Raw genomic sequence first — 15,788 nt, forward strand, 5'->3', positions numbered from 1 at the left:
TTCTTTTTTGTTTTTATGGACCGATGTCGACCCCCCCCCACCCGACCTTCAACATTTATTTATAAGAGAAAAGTGCAAAAAATTACAAAAGCCAGCGAGTTACAGGGAAGAAAAACAAACGTTTAACGTTAATAATATACAAACAGTCACAGGAAAACCATGCAGGAAGCCAGCAGCGTCTTCCACAAAGAAAAGATATTTTTAAAAGATCTTCATAGCAACAGTAATAATAATAAAATCTGCACATCAACGAGCTGTACATCTGTACGGAAGCAGCAACGACAGACAACAAAAACAGAAATTAAATAAGAGAAACTCTCAGATTCAGTAAAAACAACAGAAAGCGGCACGAAGCTCCACATGTTGCTGTCTGACGTCAGAGTCCCACTCAGGTTCACTCAGGACTTCATTACCCAGAGTTCCTGAGCCTGAGAGGACTTCATTACCCAGAGTTCCTGAGCCTGAGCGGTAGCAATGCCTGGAAGGCTTCACTCAGGGCAAAAAAAAGAGTAAAGAATCCTCTCTATCACTGTTGAACCATAAAAACTCTGAGTGGGTCTCTGACAGGAAACAGGGCTACTTTGAGTTTAAACTGGGAGTTCAACATCATCATCACCATCATCACCATCACCATCATCATCGTCACAATGACTGCGGCGTTTGACCAGGATCAGCTCCGTCACACTAACGTCTCTTGAACTGTCGACTCACCTTCAAACCCGCTCACCAGACTCCACTCGCGTTAGAGCGAATTTAAGAGTTTTCGTGAGACGTTTGTTCCGGGTTGTTCGCAGGTCGTCGTCACCACTCAGGTCACGTGAGGGTCTCGTGGATTTAACGACCGTCACGCGACCTGAATGACCCTCAGGTGATGTCAGAGACTCCCCAACAGTCAGAGCAGAAGGGGCCTGGGGGGGGGGGGGAGAATATAAATGTAGTTCCCTCTGACGAGTCACCTGAGGGTCACTGTAGCTGTGGGGGTCACGAGGTCAAACAATTAAAAAGCTTGTTTGCAGTCAGTGAAGTTCAGCTGGAGGGCAGGAAGTGAAAGCGGTGAAGTCGTTCCTACGGTAACCACTGACAACAGATAACCTGAACTGGATTCATCAGGTAGTTTCAGTTTGAACTTAAGCCAGGCTATAAAGTGATGATAATGCTACATAGACTAACTTCAGCTATCTACAATAACAGTCTCTGTTTGACATCAAAAACAAGGATTGCCACCGATTGTCAGTACAGAAGCTGTTTCCATGGTTACTCGCAGATCCGAGCGAGTTCGCGGGTGGAGACTCGCTCCCGTTTGAAAAGACTTTTAGTTTGTTTGTGTCGTTGTGTGACTCAGAGGAGATCGAGGTAGAGGTTCACCAGAAACTCTTCTGCAAAGTAAAATCACTGTTTTTATGACTGGAGTCTGGTGGCTGTGACGTTACGAGGATATAACGGCTTCTAAATATAGCACAACTTAAACTGATGTTAAGCAGATGTGTTCACATCGGCTGCGTTGTGCTGCCGCCGCTTCCACAGAGGAACTCGGCAGCAGTTTTCCTCGTGGTTTCTGGGTTGGATCGAGTTGAGCAACCGTAGTTTGTTTCACTTCCTGTCCTCCACCTGCAGGCGAATGACCTCATGTGCAAACGAGCTATATAACACCACAGACAGGAAGTGACATCAGAGGATGTTGTGTCATCGAGTCTGATCCTTTGCGGTCAACGCACCGCTACCCGAATCCCGATCCTTTAGTCTTTGATTATCTGACCCGTTTCTGGTTTTGTTTTGAGCAACGCGGCTCCACAGTGAAAGATTCCCGCTCCACCTTCAAACCCGATGTCCCTGATGCAGGTCTGTTCCAAACTGGTCCAAACTGGTCCCAACTGGTCCAAACTGGTCCAAACTGGGCCTTCCTGCCCTTTGACTTCTCATGGACATTGTCCGACAGTGACTCCAGTTAAAGGGTCAAACTGGGTCTTCCTGCAATAATTTCCAGCTTGTAGTTTTTGACTTTCACACACTTTCTTCACACATCCAGTTTCTCTATTCGGGACCAGTGGACCCGTTTACTTACTCTGAGTCGTCCACAGTGTCGCTCATCTTTCAGTCTCCTTACAAACATCTACAGCGAGTGAAGGAATTCCCAGTTCGCCCAGTTAAGAGACAAACTCATCACGGACATACAGGGAAACCTCTTTCACATCCAGAGTCCAGAACTTTTCCAAACTTATTCCACATTTCCAATTTGCCCAGTTTGGTCCAGTTTGGTCCAGCAGGTCCAGTAGAGGAAACACAGCAGCATCGACTCTGGATTCCCAACAAGACCCTGAAAGCAACATTTCACTTTGCTATGGGGCTGAAAATGACAATGAGTTAATAACAGAGTCACAAGTCAAGAACAAGTCCCGAGTAAGATCATGTCCCAAGTCAACACCAACAAATACAAATATCCAAGTCCTCTGTGTGACTCCAGGTGTCCTGATTCGATGCTGTTTTCTAACCTACACTTTATCTTTTGGGATCAGGGAGGAAATCGAGTCCAAAGTAAAGCTGCTATCTACGACTTTATCGAGTCTCGAGTCCCTGGAGTCGTGACTCGAGTCCAGGTCTCTGAGGTCTTTACAGAAGTGCTTCTTGTCGCCCATCAAGTGAAATGTTGCTTTAAACCGTCTCCGATCCCTCCAGTTACTGCAACTTTAACGTGTTTCCCTCTTTATTCATACTGTTAAACTCTTTACTCAACAATTTAAACAAGAATTATTATTCTGAAGTTTTTGCATTAAAAAATAAATCTGGCACCGTTCAGTCGGTCTCTAGCGGAGTGCGAGCAGAAAGCAGAACGACACATCACCCATAAATACGTGTCAATGTATTTTCTCAATGCATATAACAATAAATTCATAACATACGAGAAACCTTCTCTTGTTTTTTAACAGTGCAACTTTTCATCAGGTTCAGTTCTGAGTGAACGGGGCTGAGGCTCGGCGGTTAAAGGGAGGCCCAGACGGTCGAGCTTCCACCGGGGGGGAATCTTTTGGCACGTCACCGTAGTGATACAAAGAACATATGAGCATCATAAGTGCTTGTTTTAATTACACACGAGGGGCGGGGCTGTAGCAGCGAGCGCGTGAGCCGGGCCGCACACCTTAAACTCAGTATTAACAGTCATTAAGTGTTTCGGCGTCCCTTTGACCGACCTGAAGCTCTCGTTGTCACAGGACGGAGGGAAACAAGAACACACACACACACACCTGTACTCACACCTTGAGCGTCGACAGAAAAAGGTTTTTGTACAAATTTGTGATCACAGGATGGAAAACAGCGAAGGTCGACGGCGGCGCCGAGCCCTGCGGTTTGTAGCACCAACGATGAAGAAGAAGACGCCCTCACACGGAGCGAGAGGCAGTTTGGCAGCGGTGAAGAACGAGCGTCAGCAATGTGACATCACCACGGCAACGGAGGATCGAACCAAAACACAAACTGGGTTTTTTGTTTGAATCAGGAGGAAACTTTATTTTACAGCAGATTCTGAAACTTTAACTTTATTTAAATCTTCTTAAAACGATTTAACACCCAAAAACTGAAACAGCTGATTGATCAATAAGTATATCGATAGTCAATCAGAAACTATTCTGATAGTCGATTCAATTATTTTTATGCTTTCCCGTCTGATGTGATCGTGAACCAAAGATCTTTGGCTTTCTGACTGACGTGAGGACACCTTGAGCTTACTGATCGACATTTACTGCCGATCAATCAAATAACTGAAAACCAATTACAATGACTAAACTTTGGATGTGGAGTGTGAAGCTTTAAGTGTCTGTATTGATTAACAGGAACAGTCAATCGGTTCTTTCGACTGTGGTCTGAAACCCAGCTGAACACTTTAATGTAGAAGGTTTTGTCACATTGCTGATCCATACAGTGCTTCAGTGGGGATCAATAAGAGGCGGTCGGAGAGTTAGTGCAAAGGACGCATGGCAACAACAGCTAAGCCGGCTAGCAGGCTGATCATGACTAAACTTCAGTGCTACAGAATCCCTCATTAATACGTGTTACTGCATCTCTTTAGCGCTACGTGGCAGCTAACTTTGTGCTTTGCTCTTTGTGCCTGAGCTGACGCCATTTTCTACAAACAGGAAAAGGACGAACTTCTACTCGTGTTTCTGTGGCGGCGATTAAACGCGTAATTTCTTCAGTGGCGTCCGTGTCCCAGCGAGCTCTGCTGGAGGCACAGTAAGTGCTAATGTCAGTCTCACGAGCGTCGAGAGAAGTCAGGGTAAAATAGTTGAGATGATGAAAAAGAAACATTACGTCTTAAATACGTCTCAGTGTGGTCGGAAGGGCTGGGTATCAGTTTCAGACTTACACCAAAGTTCCTGTGTTAACATTTGAGAAGTATCTGTTCCCTTTTTGTTTTCTCAACTGATCACATCGCTGTGATACATATATGATATATAACAAGTCAAAAGTAATTGATAAGAGTTGTAGTTGTTGCTCTCTCGAAGGCTACTGAGGTCACAGTGTGGAGCTTCTTCCTCTAATCAATGACCTGATTGATTTTTAAGGTGGAACGGATTTATTCAGTGTTTTTAGTGGTTTAAATCAGCATTGGTTTCGGGGAGGAGGAGGAGTTCCTGTGTGGATGATCTAGTGGCAGAAACTCTCACTCTGGAGCGGCCTGTTTCCAATTCGTTATTGAAGATTCAAGCTATACTGGAACCAGATCCAGACCTGGTAGTAATATGGCATCAGAAACATTCCTACTGATACCCAGCGCCACAAACCCACCACAGTCTCGCACCCGACATGAGGTGTTTATGTGTTTCTGATCAATTTTAAACAATTTCGTGACCAAATATAATAAAAAACGAGTCTCACTAACCTCGACCAACTAGGATAAATAAATAATTCAACTTAAGATGAACAAGGCTCATCAATACTTCTGTCCAACAGCTTGTTTGCAGTCGTTCCACAGACGGGTGACATTCAGACGGAGGAACAGTTCGTGCTGCGTTCGTTTTAAGGTACAAACAGACGTCGGACTGAAACAGTTTCTGAACTGAAGTCATTATTTTGCTCCCTCAAAGCCACCAGACTCCTTTAATAAAAACAGGGCTTTTACCTCACAGGTCACAGGAGTTTCTGTTATTCTGTGTCTTTGGTGATTTATCAAGTTCATTTGAAATCTGAAGTAACGGTGGTCGCTGCGCATCGAGGCAGAAACTCTGTTGTTTTTATTGAAGGAGTCTGGTGTCTCTGAAGAGAGCACTCACAGACTCGTTTGCTGCTGCGCATCCACAGAGGATCAATAAGAAATGTCTTGCATCGGTCTGATCGATTTGAGCAACCGTCAATAACTTTTGAGAGTTCGCGACGGTGCTTATCGCCTCCCGCCCTCCATCTGCAGTCGGCGCCACAGGATCGCGGCGCCACGTGCAGACAAGCTGTGAGTTATGAGCCACGTCCTTCCCTGTCTCTCTCACACACACACACACACACACAGCTACTGACTGACAGAAACACTACAAACTAACCAAAGCTGTTCAGAACAGAGCAGAGCGTCCGTCCATCATAACTTCGTCCTCACCGTCACTTTCTAAAACCTTTCAAGGACATTTTTATTGCAGCTTTGAGAAAAGCTTTCAGCATCCTAAAATCTACATTTCCACGAACTGAAGGTGAATCGAGGTCATTTTGTAGCACAGAGAACCTTCACAAGGCTCTGACCCGTAGTACCTATCGACCCACTTCAGGCTGAACTACTGAACCCTCCTCCCCTCTGTCCTTTCATCCTCCCTCCTTTATATCACTCTCTTATTTTATCTGTGGGTTTTTTCTTGATGATCTGAAGCGGCGGAAGCGACGCGGCGGACGACCGAAACCTCAGCGCAGAGTGAGAGGACGGCGAGGAAGAAGGGAAGAGAGTCAGGTTTGATTTCAGGCTCGGGCCACCGGAGGAGTCGCTCTTCTGGTTCCAGCCACAGACAGACAGACAGACAGACAGACATGCAGTTAAAGAATCACAGGTTTCTAAAAGCGTCCAGTCTGTTTACAAGTGCAATGGGAGCCGATGGAAGGACAGTCAAGGTTTTTGGCTTCATTTATCCTCCTGTGATTGGCTCTCTGCTGACACCAATCGGGGATTTCCACCAATGAGGAAGAGGGGAGGGGAGGGGGGCGGGGCTTTGTTGCAGTGAGGTAAAAGCTGAGCGAGGGAGGTGGGCTCATAAAAAAGATGAGGAAGAAGAAGAGTGATGAGCACTAGTGTCCCTCTCTCTTTGAGGAGGTGCTGCTCTCCTCCGCCGCCTCCTCCTCGCTCTGCGTCGCAGTGACGGAGGAGGCGGAGGAAGAGGAGGCCGGAGCAGCAGTAGAAGAAGAGGTGGAAGGCAGCGGGCTGACGGGCAGCTCCACCGGCGTCAACGTTATCTCCACCTCTCCCTGCTCCTCGTGCATCATGGGCAGAGGAAGAGGAGGAGGAGGAGGGTGAAGTTGTGCTGCTGGAAGAGGAGCGACGCTGCTGTTGTTATTGCTCGGTCTCGGAGCTTTCTGGATGACCTCCACCATGGGGGTCCGTTGGGACGCCGCCAGCTCCCAGCTGGGGTTCCCCGGACTCTGGAGCAGCAGCAGCGGTGGCCGGCTGTGGCGGTCCGTCTCAACCGCCCCGCCCGGCTGACACTGGACCACCACCCCGCGGTGCTCCATCAGCCGGTGAGCCGGGTCCGACACCGCCGGCAGCGGGCTCAGAACCAGTCCTGGCTGGTCCTGGATCACAAGCTCCAGCACGGGCTGCGTGGAGGAAGAGGAGGAAGAGGAGGAGGCTTTCTGGATGACGCCGCCGGTCAAAGAGGTGATGATAGGAGGGTGGGAGGGAGGCGCCGGCGGGGGAGGCTGGGGAGGAAGAGCAGCAGGAGGAGGAGGAGGAGACAAGGCGTCCTCTGGCCGAGGTTTTCTCGGTCGTCCACGTTTCCGTTTCACTGGAGGAGCGTTGGCGGCCGAGCCACTGGACACGCCCACAGTGCCGCCGGACGTCACCTCCAGGGGGCGCTTGCTGGCGTTCCCTCGCGCTTTCTGGACCACGGAGGTGGGGGCTGCGGGGGCGTGCTGCTGCTGGGGGGGAGGCTGCGGTGGCGGGGCGACCTTCTCCCTCTCGTACGACAGACAGCGCTGAGGCAGGATCATCACCGGGACCGGCCCGCCCTGCTGCTGGGGCAGCGTCGCCATGGCGATGACCTTCACCCCACCCCCGCTGGCGGCGGCGGCGGCGGCCGGGCCTCCGGGTTCCGGACGCCCCCCGACACCCGAGGCGTCTTTGGGGGCCAGCGAGGGCGGAGAGGATCGCACTGAGAGCTGGGCCTTATCGGGGATGGAGCTCCGAGGGAGGATTCTGGGTAACTGCTTCATGAAGGCTTCCACCTGCACAACCAGTTATCAATGTTATTGATCAGGTTATTGGTAACTGACACCAGTCATAGTTATCAATGTTACTTATTGATCAGGTTATTGGTAACTGTGGATAAGAACTACTGGAATAAGAAACAGAACCTTCGCTGGTAACAACAAACTTTGAGATAAAATTAAAGCAGCGATGAACGGATCCTCGCCGTCGGCGCCGTGTTGTGTTCAGGGTCAGTCTGTCACACTCACGCTCAAGACCCATTTAAGATGTAACATTTTAGCACTCGTGAGACTGAATGTTGTAGATGTGTGAGACTCTAATCAGACGTGTGAAGTTTGGCGCAGATTGCACTACTTCCTGTTTTATGGTGAAATTGGGCGCTACGCCACCGGCACGCCATACAACGAAAACTCATAATTATGGCAACTTTTCAATATGAAGGTGTTTACATCGCACCGGCCGAATCTGAAGTCAATCCGATGAATTCCCTAAGAGGAGTTCGTTAAAGTACAACATGTTTAAACAGCCAAAGGAACATTACAGCATGGCCGACTTCCTGTTGCGTTTGGGGGTCTGTCTGATAACAGTGTGAGTGCAGGTGAGTGCAGGTGAGTGCAGGTGAGTGCAGGTGAGTACAGGTGAGTGCAGGTGAGTACAGGTGAGTGCAGGTGAGTACAGGTGAGTACGGGTGAGTGCAGGTGAGTACAGGTGAGTGCAGGTGAGTGCAGGTGCAGGTGTCAACCCACCGCAGGGCGCAGAGCGGAGGAGGAGGAGGAGGAGGAGGATGGTGGATTCGGCGCGTCCAGCGAGGAAGGTTTGGCTGCTGCGGCTGATTTGTCACCAGACGGCGGCTTCAGTGAAGACGAGGAGGAAGAGTCTCCGAGTTCCCTCTAAAGACAAAGAGGAAGTAGTGAGCGGCAGTGACATCATCTGCATGTGATCAGCGATTGGACAGAAACACGTGCGAGCACCTTCTGGTCGGCGGCGCCGTCGCCGTCCGCTTTAGAGATGACGGGTGTTTTCTTGATGACCTTGTGGGGTTTGGCCGGACCTCCTGCACACAGACAACCGTTACCAATAATCAATAAACTGATCGACAGGATCAATTCCTCAGTGGCTCTCTGACCTGCGAGCGCCGCGGAGGTCACCAGCTCGGCCTGGCTGCAGCGAGGGTTGACGATGTGCTCCTGGATGAGGTAGCGTGCGATCTCCACCACCGTGTCGAACGAACGCTTCAGGATTTTCTGAGCCCAGTCGCAGATCAGCTCGCACGCCGCCTCTGTCACTTCCTGTTTGTACGTCTGCACCAACTCGGTGAGCTCGGCCTGGAGAGGGGGAGGAGCTTAATGTGTGAGTGTGTGTGTCTGTGTGTGTCTGTGTGTGTCTGTGTGTGTCTGTGTCTCTGTGTGTGTGTGTGTGTGTGTGTGTGTGTACCGGGTCGTTCTTTAGGTCCAGGTTGGGCAGTAGAGGCATGTTGAGGACCGTCTTCCTCCTGATGCCACTGTAACAGTACGTATGAGCAGGTTAAGGAATTGAACCAGAAACCTGACAGAGGCTATAAAGTGATGTTGTGAACAGAACATCGGGTTAAAGGTCAAACTGAAGACTCTTCACACAGTGACGCTGCTGCAAATCTTTGTTTTCACTTTACTGTGAAATTATCTTCATCTTCATCATCATCATCGTCGTCACGCAGCCAAGTGTGAACATATGGAGACGATGTTCAGCCTCACTTCCTGCTGTCAGGATTAATCTGATTATTGATAAATATATTGATCCTGTAGAGAACAGCTCTGTCTGTCTGTCTGTCTGTCTGTCCAGCAGCTGAAAGGATATTTGGACTGTCCTCTGCCTCCGAGTCGTCGGGCCTTGATGTTTGGAAAAATGTCTCTGATGATCTTCCCGAAGTTGGCAGCGCTCAGAGGGCGATGCTGCAGGTTCTCACAGTATCTCCTGAGGACAGACACACAGACAGGAGGACAGTCAGGGATCACAGGACCCAACCACTAACTTCAGTCTCTGTGTGTCTGTGTGTGTGTGTGTGTGTGTGTGTGTGTGTGTGTGTGTGTGTACTGACTTGTATGTCTCGTAGACGTCCTGTTTGGGCAGACAGGTGTCTGAATGCTCCTCCAGGTGACTGCGGATCCAATTACAGGTGTGAAGCTGGTCGGCTGTGTTGAACGAACCGGAGTCACCACCACTACACACACACACACAGAGAACAAAGGTCAGTAGGACACACACACACACACACACACACACACACACACACACACACACACACACACACACACACACACACACACACACACACTCACACACACACACACACACACACACACACACACACACACACACACACACACACTCACACACACACACACACACACACACACACACACACACACACACACACACACACACACACACACACACACACACTGACCTCTTCTCCCCGGAGCTTGGTCCCGAGGGCAGCTGGAGGTACAGGTACAGTTTGTCATTGTCGGAGAAACGTTGAACGTCTTGCTGTTGAAGGAAATCACACCTGAGCACCTGCACCAATATATGGAGGCCGCACTCGACCACACAACAACAACAACATGGCAACCGAAGCAGGTAGCAGCAGTGTTAAACCAGCGCCTTCAACTATAAAAGCAGACGTTTGGAGTCATTTTGGATTCCAGTGTAAACCCGGAACACAGGAAATAGACAAAAGTAAGGTAGTGTGTAGGCCTGTCGCGATATGCGATAAATCAATGATCAAATAAATCAATGCTTGTTTGTTTTCCTCGTCTCTCTCTCTACCAAAGAGACAGGATGACCACTCTGGTGCATCGGTGACCCGGGGCGTCGCACCCGTGGGCGATTTTCCCGGTGAGAGGGTTCAACACCCACACTTTCTCGTTTTTCTGCAGTTTTGCACAAACGCTTTACTATCGCTCCGTTTCTCTGGCCGCTCTGTGTCTGCGCTCCCTGCGGCTGCCTCCTCTCCCCCTCCCTTGTCAAACATGACACCGGCTTTGAGTGTGACCGGCTGATGATTGGCTGTTCTGCCTTAAGTCCCGCCTCTCTTGGTGTGTTAGATTTATCATTCAGCTCGTGCTGAGGAGGCGGGAACTAGCTATGTTCATAGTTCATATGAAGCCCGAAGTTGTCAATATTGATAATAGGTACTGCTTCATCTCTTTTGCACTTTTTGTTTACAAAGGTCCTGACTGGCAGGTTTGCCTGTTAAGGAATGTATCACTCTTTATGTCTGAGCCTAATGTTTAATATTCTTTGACGTGCAATTTTGTCTACATCCATTTTATTTATTGTTTTAGTTGTGTTTGGTTTTTATTTCCATTTTTTTATGTTTTTGATTGTGTGGTATTCTATTTTTTGTTAACAGAGACTGAGAGTCCATTTTATTTATTATTTTTGGTTGTTTTGTTTATTTCTTGTGGATATTTAAAATGTCTTCCAGTTCCAGTATTACATATTGTTTAGAAATAAAAGTTTATTGATCTTTGAAAATGTGTACCTGCATTATTATGCCATTATTATTATATTAGATGAAAATGGTCTCAGAACGACAATATTATCGTTTATCGCAATAGTTTCTGGGACAATTTATCGTCCAGCAAAATTTGTTATCGTGACAGGCCTAGTAGTGTGTAAGCTGTGCAGCAACCCACGGCTGAACCTGTGGATTCAAAACAGACGCAACTCCACAGATCCTTCCTTTGCAAACTGCCTCCAAACTCTGCCCGCGCACAGAAGATAACGGAGTCTGTGGCCGTCTTCATATGTACGGACCTACGACCGCACAGTGTCGTGGAAAGCGGGGGTTTCAAACCATACCAAAAAACAAGAAAAAGCTGTAATTCTACTTATTACTGAATCGATGTCGAAGCATTAAAATCAATATCGAATCGAATTGTGAGGGTCTTAACAATACCCAGCCCTACAATGTACGGTCGTCAATAAGGTGATTGAGTTGGGTTCTTACCAGGATCTGATCCACTTTGGTCTGAACACTCTTCCTGAAGGACAGAGAACAAACACACCAATCAGAATATTGATTAGGACAGTAGTTCAAGCACATACAGCTGATAATGATCCCGATCAGTAATCAATACCCACATTATTAAAGTATTAATCAGACAACATCTCACAGTCGACTTACGAGATGTTGCTCTTGAGTTTCTGCAGCATCAGGCTGGGCTCCGTGTCGCCCTCCCCCGCCTCCAGACTGCTCTCCCCCCGCCGGGAGGCTTCGGACCGCTGGTGCCGCTGGTCCTCCGACATCTGGACCGACTAACCAGTGCTGAGTACCACCATCTGAGGACACACACACACAGACACACACAGACAGACACACACAGACAGACACACACACAGACAGACACACAGACAGACACACACACAGACACACACACACACACACAGACAGACAGACAGACACACACACACACACACACACACACACACACACACACACACACACACAGACACACACACAGACACACACAGACAGACACACACACACACACAGACAGACACACACAGACAGACACACACACACACACAGACAGACACACACACACAGACACACACACAGACACACACAGACACACACAGACAGACACACACACACACACACAGACAGACACACAAAATGAATCAGCTGTTTTTATATAATCACAAGTTCAAATGCTGCTTTTCTTCGTCCTCGTCATCATCAACTGAATATCACTTGCAAAAAACACCCAGACCCAGAACCAGAATTTTTATCAGCTGATTACAGACTGATGAAAACAAACATATGAATATTATATTACAACAATAGATCCTCCTCAATGTTATTGATCATTTTCAGGATATTTATGCTGCGATCCATTCGTCTCATAAATCCCCCGCCCGAGTTGCTCTGACACGAGAACGTGACGTATTGCCTGGCTTGTACCACTTATAGCGATCCAGTTGTCTTTGGGCATTACGAGTCAGAAAGAACATGGACGCCACCAGTGCAGCAGCTGTGTTGTTATTGTTTGTGGATCATCTAAACAAGCTCAATGTGAAATAATAATAATGTTTTCTACAGAAACACAAACATTTCAAGTAATTCCGTTATTGCAAGTCTTACATTTCAATAATATTTTGCCATTTTCACCTATTTCTATTTCAACAAGTGCTGTGGCGTTTGTCTCGAGCCACGAGGGGCCTCCAGGAACCACCAGGAGCCACCGGGGGCCACCAGGGGCCACCGGGGGCCTCCAGGGGCCTCCAGGAACCACCAGGAGCCACCGGGGGCCACCAATATTTACACATATTGAAATATGATCTGTGATCAGACAGGGAGTAAACACTGTTGCACACTGGACCTTTAATCGGATTACAATAAAACAACAAACAGACAATAAACAAGTTCCATGTATTTAAACTACCGACTCAGTGCTGTTTGTTTACCTTTAACTAAAAGCTGCACATTTGGACATATTTAATAATATTTGAATTCATTGTTCATTTAAAGCAGTGTTTCCTCTATGTGGATTTGGAGCGGCGGCCCGCCGCTGTTAAATTTCTGCCACCGCGGTATCAGAAATGTGGCAGACGCACAATGTAGTCCCGGTTGCCTTTTAAATGATCCTGCCGACATAATGCCCCCCCGCTGGCTGCCGCTCACAGTGCAGTTTAACAACAAGTAGAACTATTCAGAGCTGTCCAGTTTAACTCCACATACTGTTGTGTTGATGGAGCTTATTGTCAAAATGTTCTCTTTCTTCCAAGTAGACTATTAAACTAACAGCTCCACCAAAAACGTCACCGCGGTGGGTCCGTTTTAATTGGACAACGTTCAACTTGTCAGTTCTCAACGTCCTGATATCAAACATCTGGAGACATTACAACGGTAAGTGAGCCACTAATATAATACAAACTGGAAATAGTCTATAGATGGAATGATGTTAAAGTAAGTGTTCGGACAGGCCTGCCCCTACGGCTAAAAAATATCCTAGAGGAAACACTGTAAAGGGTTAATTCTTAACCTGTAGACAATCATTCATTTCTCTCTGCACAGACAGGCAGACAGACAGGCAGACAGACGGGTCACTCCCTCCTCTCCTCTGACACTGCAGCACTCTGTAGTTTAACACCACAACACACTTTAGAGCCTGATTCCGCGCTGACAGTCGGTAAAGAACAGCCGGTAAATAACAGTCGTAAAGAACAGCCGGTAAAGAACAGCCGGTACATAACAGCAGGTAAATAACAGCAGGTAAATAACAGTCGGTAAATAACAGCCGGTAAAGAACAGTCGGTAAAGAACAGCCCAGCCGGTAAAGAACAGTCGGTAAAGAACAGTCGGTAAAGAACAGTCGGTCAATAACAGTCGGTAAAGAACAGTCGGTAAAGAACAGTCGGTCAATAACAGTCGGTAAATAACAGCCGGTAAAGAACAGTCGAGCCGGTAAATAACAGTCGGTAAAGAACAGCCGGTAAAGCACAGTCGGTAAAGAACAGCCGGTAAAGAACAGTCGGTCAATAACAGTCGGTAAATAACAGCCGGTAAATAACAGTCGGTAAAGAACAGCCGGTACATAACAGCAGGTAAATAACAGTCGGTAAAGAACAGCCATAAAGAACAGCCAGTAAAGAACAGCCGGTAAAGAACAGCCGGTAAAGAACAGTCGGTAAAGAACAGCCGGTAAATAACAGCCGGTAAATAACAGTCGGTAAATAACAGTCAGTAAAGAACAGCCCAGCCGGTAAAGAACAGCCGGTAAAGAACAGTCGAGCCGGTAAATAACAGTCGGTAAAGAACAGCCGGTCAATAACAGTCGGTAAATAACAGCCGGTAAATAACAGTCGGTAAAGAACAGCCGGTCAAGAACAGCCGGTACATAACAGCAGGTAAATAACAGTCGGTAAAGAACAGCCGGTAAAGAACAGCCGGTAAAGAACAGTCGGTCAATAACAGTCGGTAAATAACAGTCGGTAAAGAACAGTCGGTCAATAACAGTCGGTAAAGAACAGTCGGTAAAGAACAGCCGGTAAATAACAGCCGGTAAATAACAGCCGGTAAATAACAGCCAGTAAAGAACAGCCGGTAAATAACAGTCAGTAAAGAACAGTCAGTAAAGAACAGTCGGTAAAGAACAGCCCAGCCGGTAAAGAACAGCCGGTAAAGAACAGTCGGTCAATAACAGTCGGTAAATAACAGTCGGTAAAGAACAGTCGAGCCGGTAAATAACAGTCGGTAAAGAACAGCCGGTAAAGAACAGTCGGTAAAGAACAGTCGGTAAATAACAGCCGGTAAATAACAGCCGGTAAATAACAGCCAGTAAAGAACAGCCGGTAAATAACAGCCGGTAAATAACAGTCGGTAAATAACAGTCAGTAAAGAACAGTCAGTAAAGAACAGTCGGTAAAGAACAGCCCAGCCGGTAAAGAACAGCCGGTAAAGAACAGTCGGTCAATAACAGTCGGTAAATAACAGCCCAGCCGGTAAAGAACAGTCGGTAAAGAACAGCCGGTAAAGAACAGTCGGTCAATAACAGTCGGTCAATAACAGCCGGTAAAGAACAGCCGGTAAAGAACAGTCGGTAAAGAACAGTCGGTAAAGAACCGGGTGGTAGTGACACATGCTGCCGGCTGTCACGGTGCCGTTACACGTTCCTCCTACAACCGGAGCGGGTTGTTTCAGCGGAGATACACGCAGCCCTCCGCCGGCCAACATGTGTCCACACACCGGTCAATGTTAGCCGGGAACGCACCGGGGCCAGCGGCCGCAGTGTGACAGCCGTGCTCCCGGTGTCATGTCTGTTTACAGCGGGAGCAGCGCCGGTGGTCATGTGCCTGCATTTACTATCACACACACACACACACACACACACACACACACACAGCTCAACATGTTACAGCTAACTGCTAGCGGACAGCACACACACACCCTGTGCGTTACGTTAGCTCACTGAGGCAGCTGCTACACGTTAACCGGGCCGTTTAATCGGTGTTTGACAGCCGCAGAAACGGTGTTTTAAACACGGACAGCGGTGTTACTTCAGAGCTGACATTTCCCGCGTTCCTACGTGGCTAGCTGCTAACCGTAATACGCTAGCTAACTAGCCGAGCTAGTCTCTCTCAGCTAGCATTAGCTAGCAAGCACCGAAACACCCTTTAAACATGTTTCTACGCGCTATTGGAAAATTCTAAATAATTCCCGATAATAGTTAATTTATTCTGGTATTAATGTATGATCGGTTCGGTGGGTCTCGTGTGAGTATTTATTTTAAAAAAGAAAAAGAAAGTACCTGAGCCAAGATACAGCAAAAATCCCCTTTCAGATTTTTTTGTGATTGGACGACTTTGTTATGTCTGCCTGACTACAAAGGCAGCGTCCATTCTGATTGGTCGG

The 15,788-nt window shown here is 47.7% G+C and overlaps 1 protein-coding gene across 2 annotated transcripts in view; it reads right to left on the bottom strand.

The window, feature by feature from the left end:
- Positions 1-15,742, bottom strand: part of rfx5 (regulatory factor X, 5) — a 15,990-nt gene extending 248 nt beyond the window's left edge. Inside the window, exons 1-11 of one of the 2 annotated variants that reach the window (XM_051390737.1) lie at positions 15,685-15,742; positions 11,559-11,713; positions 11,382-11,415; positions 9,834-9,916; positions 9,465-9,587; positions 9,224-9,340; positions 8,822-8,900; positions 8,514-8,712; positions 8,359-8,441; positions 8,134-8,277; positions 1-7,404 (exon numbers count right to left, since the gene is read on the bottom strand). The exon at positions 1-7,404 is cut by the window's left edge and continues 248 nt beyond it. In XM_051390737.1, coding sequence (XP_051246697.1) covers positions 6,253-7,404; positions 8,134-8,277; positions 8,359-8,441; positions 8,514-8,712; positions 8,822-8,900; positions 9,224-9,340; positions 9,465-9,587; positions 9,834-9,916; positions 11,382-11,415; positions 11,559-11,680 — 2,136 coding nt within the window. In that variant the 5' untranslated portion in view covers positions 11,681-11,713; positions 15,685-15,742 and the 3' untranslated portion in view covers positions 1-6,252. Of the gene's footprint in view, positions 7,405-8,133; positions 8,278-8,358; positions 8,442-8,513; positions 8,713-8,821; positions 8,901-9,223; positions 9,341-9,464; positions 9,588-9,833; positions 9,917-11,381; positions 11,416-11,558; positions 11,714-12,545; positions 12,668-15,684 lie in introns of those variants that run through there. The other variant, XM_051390738.1, reaches the window with a different exon arrangement.
- Between the last annotated feature and the right edge of the window lie 46 nt (positions 15,743-15,788).

The sequence above is a fragment of the Dicentrarchus labrax genome, unplaced genomic scaffold (genome assembly GCF_905237075.1).
Source record: "Dicentrarchus labrax unplaced genomic scaffold, dlabrax2021, whole genome shotgun sequence".
Classification (NCBI taxonomy): Eukaryota; Metazoa; Chordata; class Actinopteri; family Moronidae; genus Dicentrarchus; species Dicentrarchus labrax.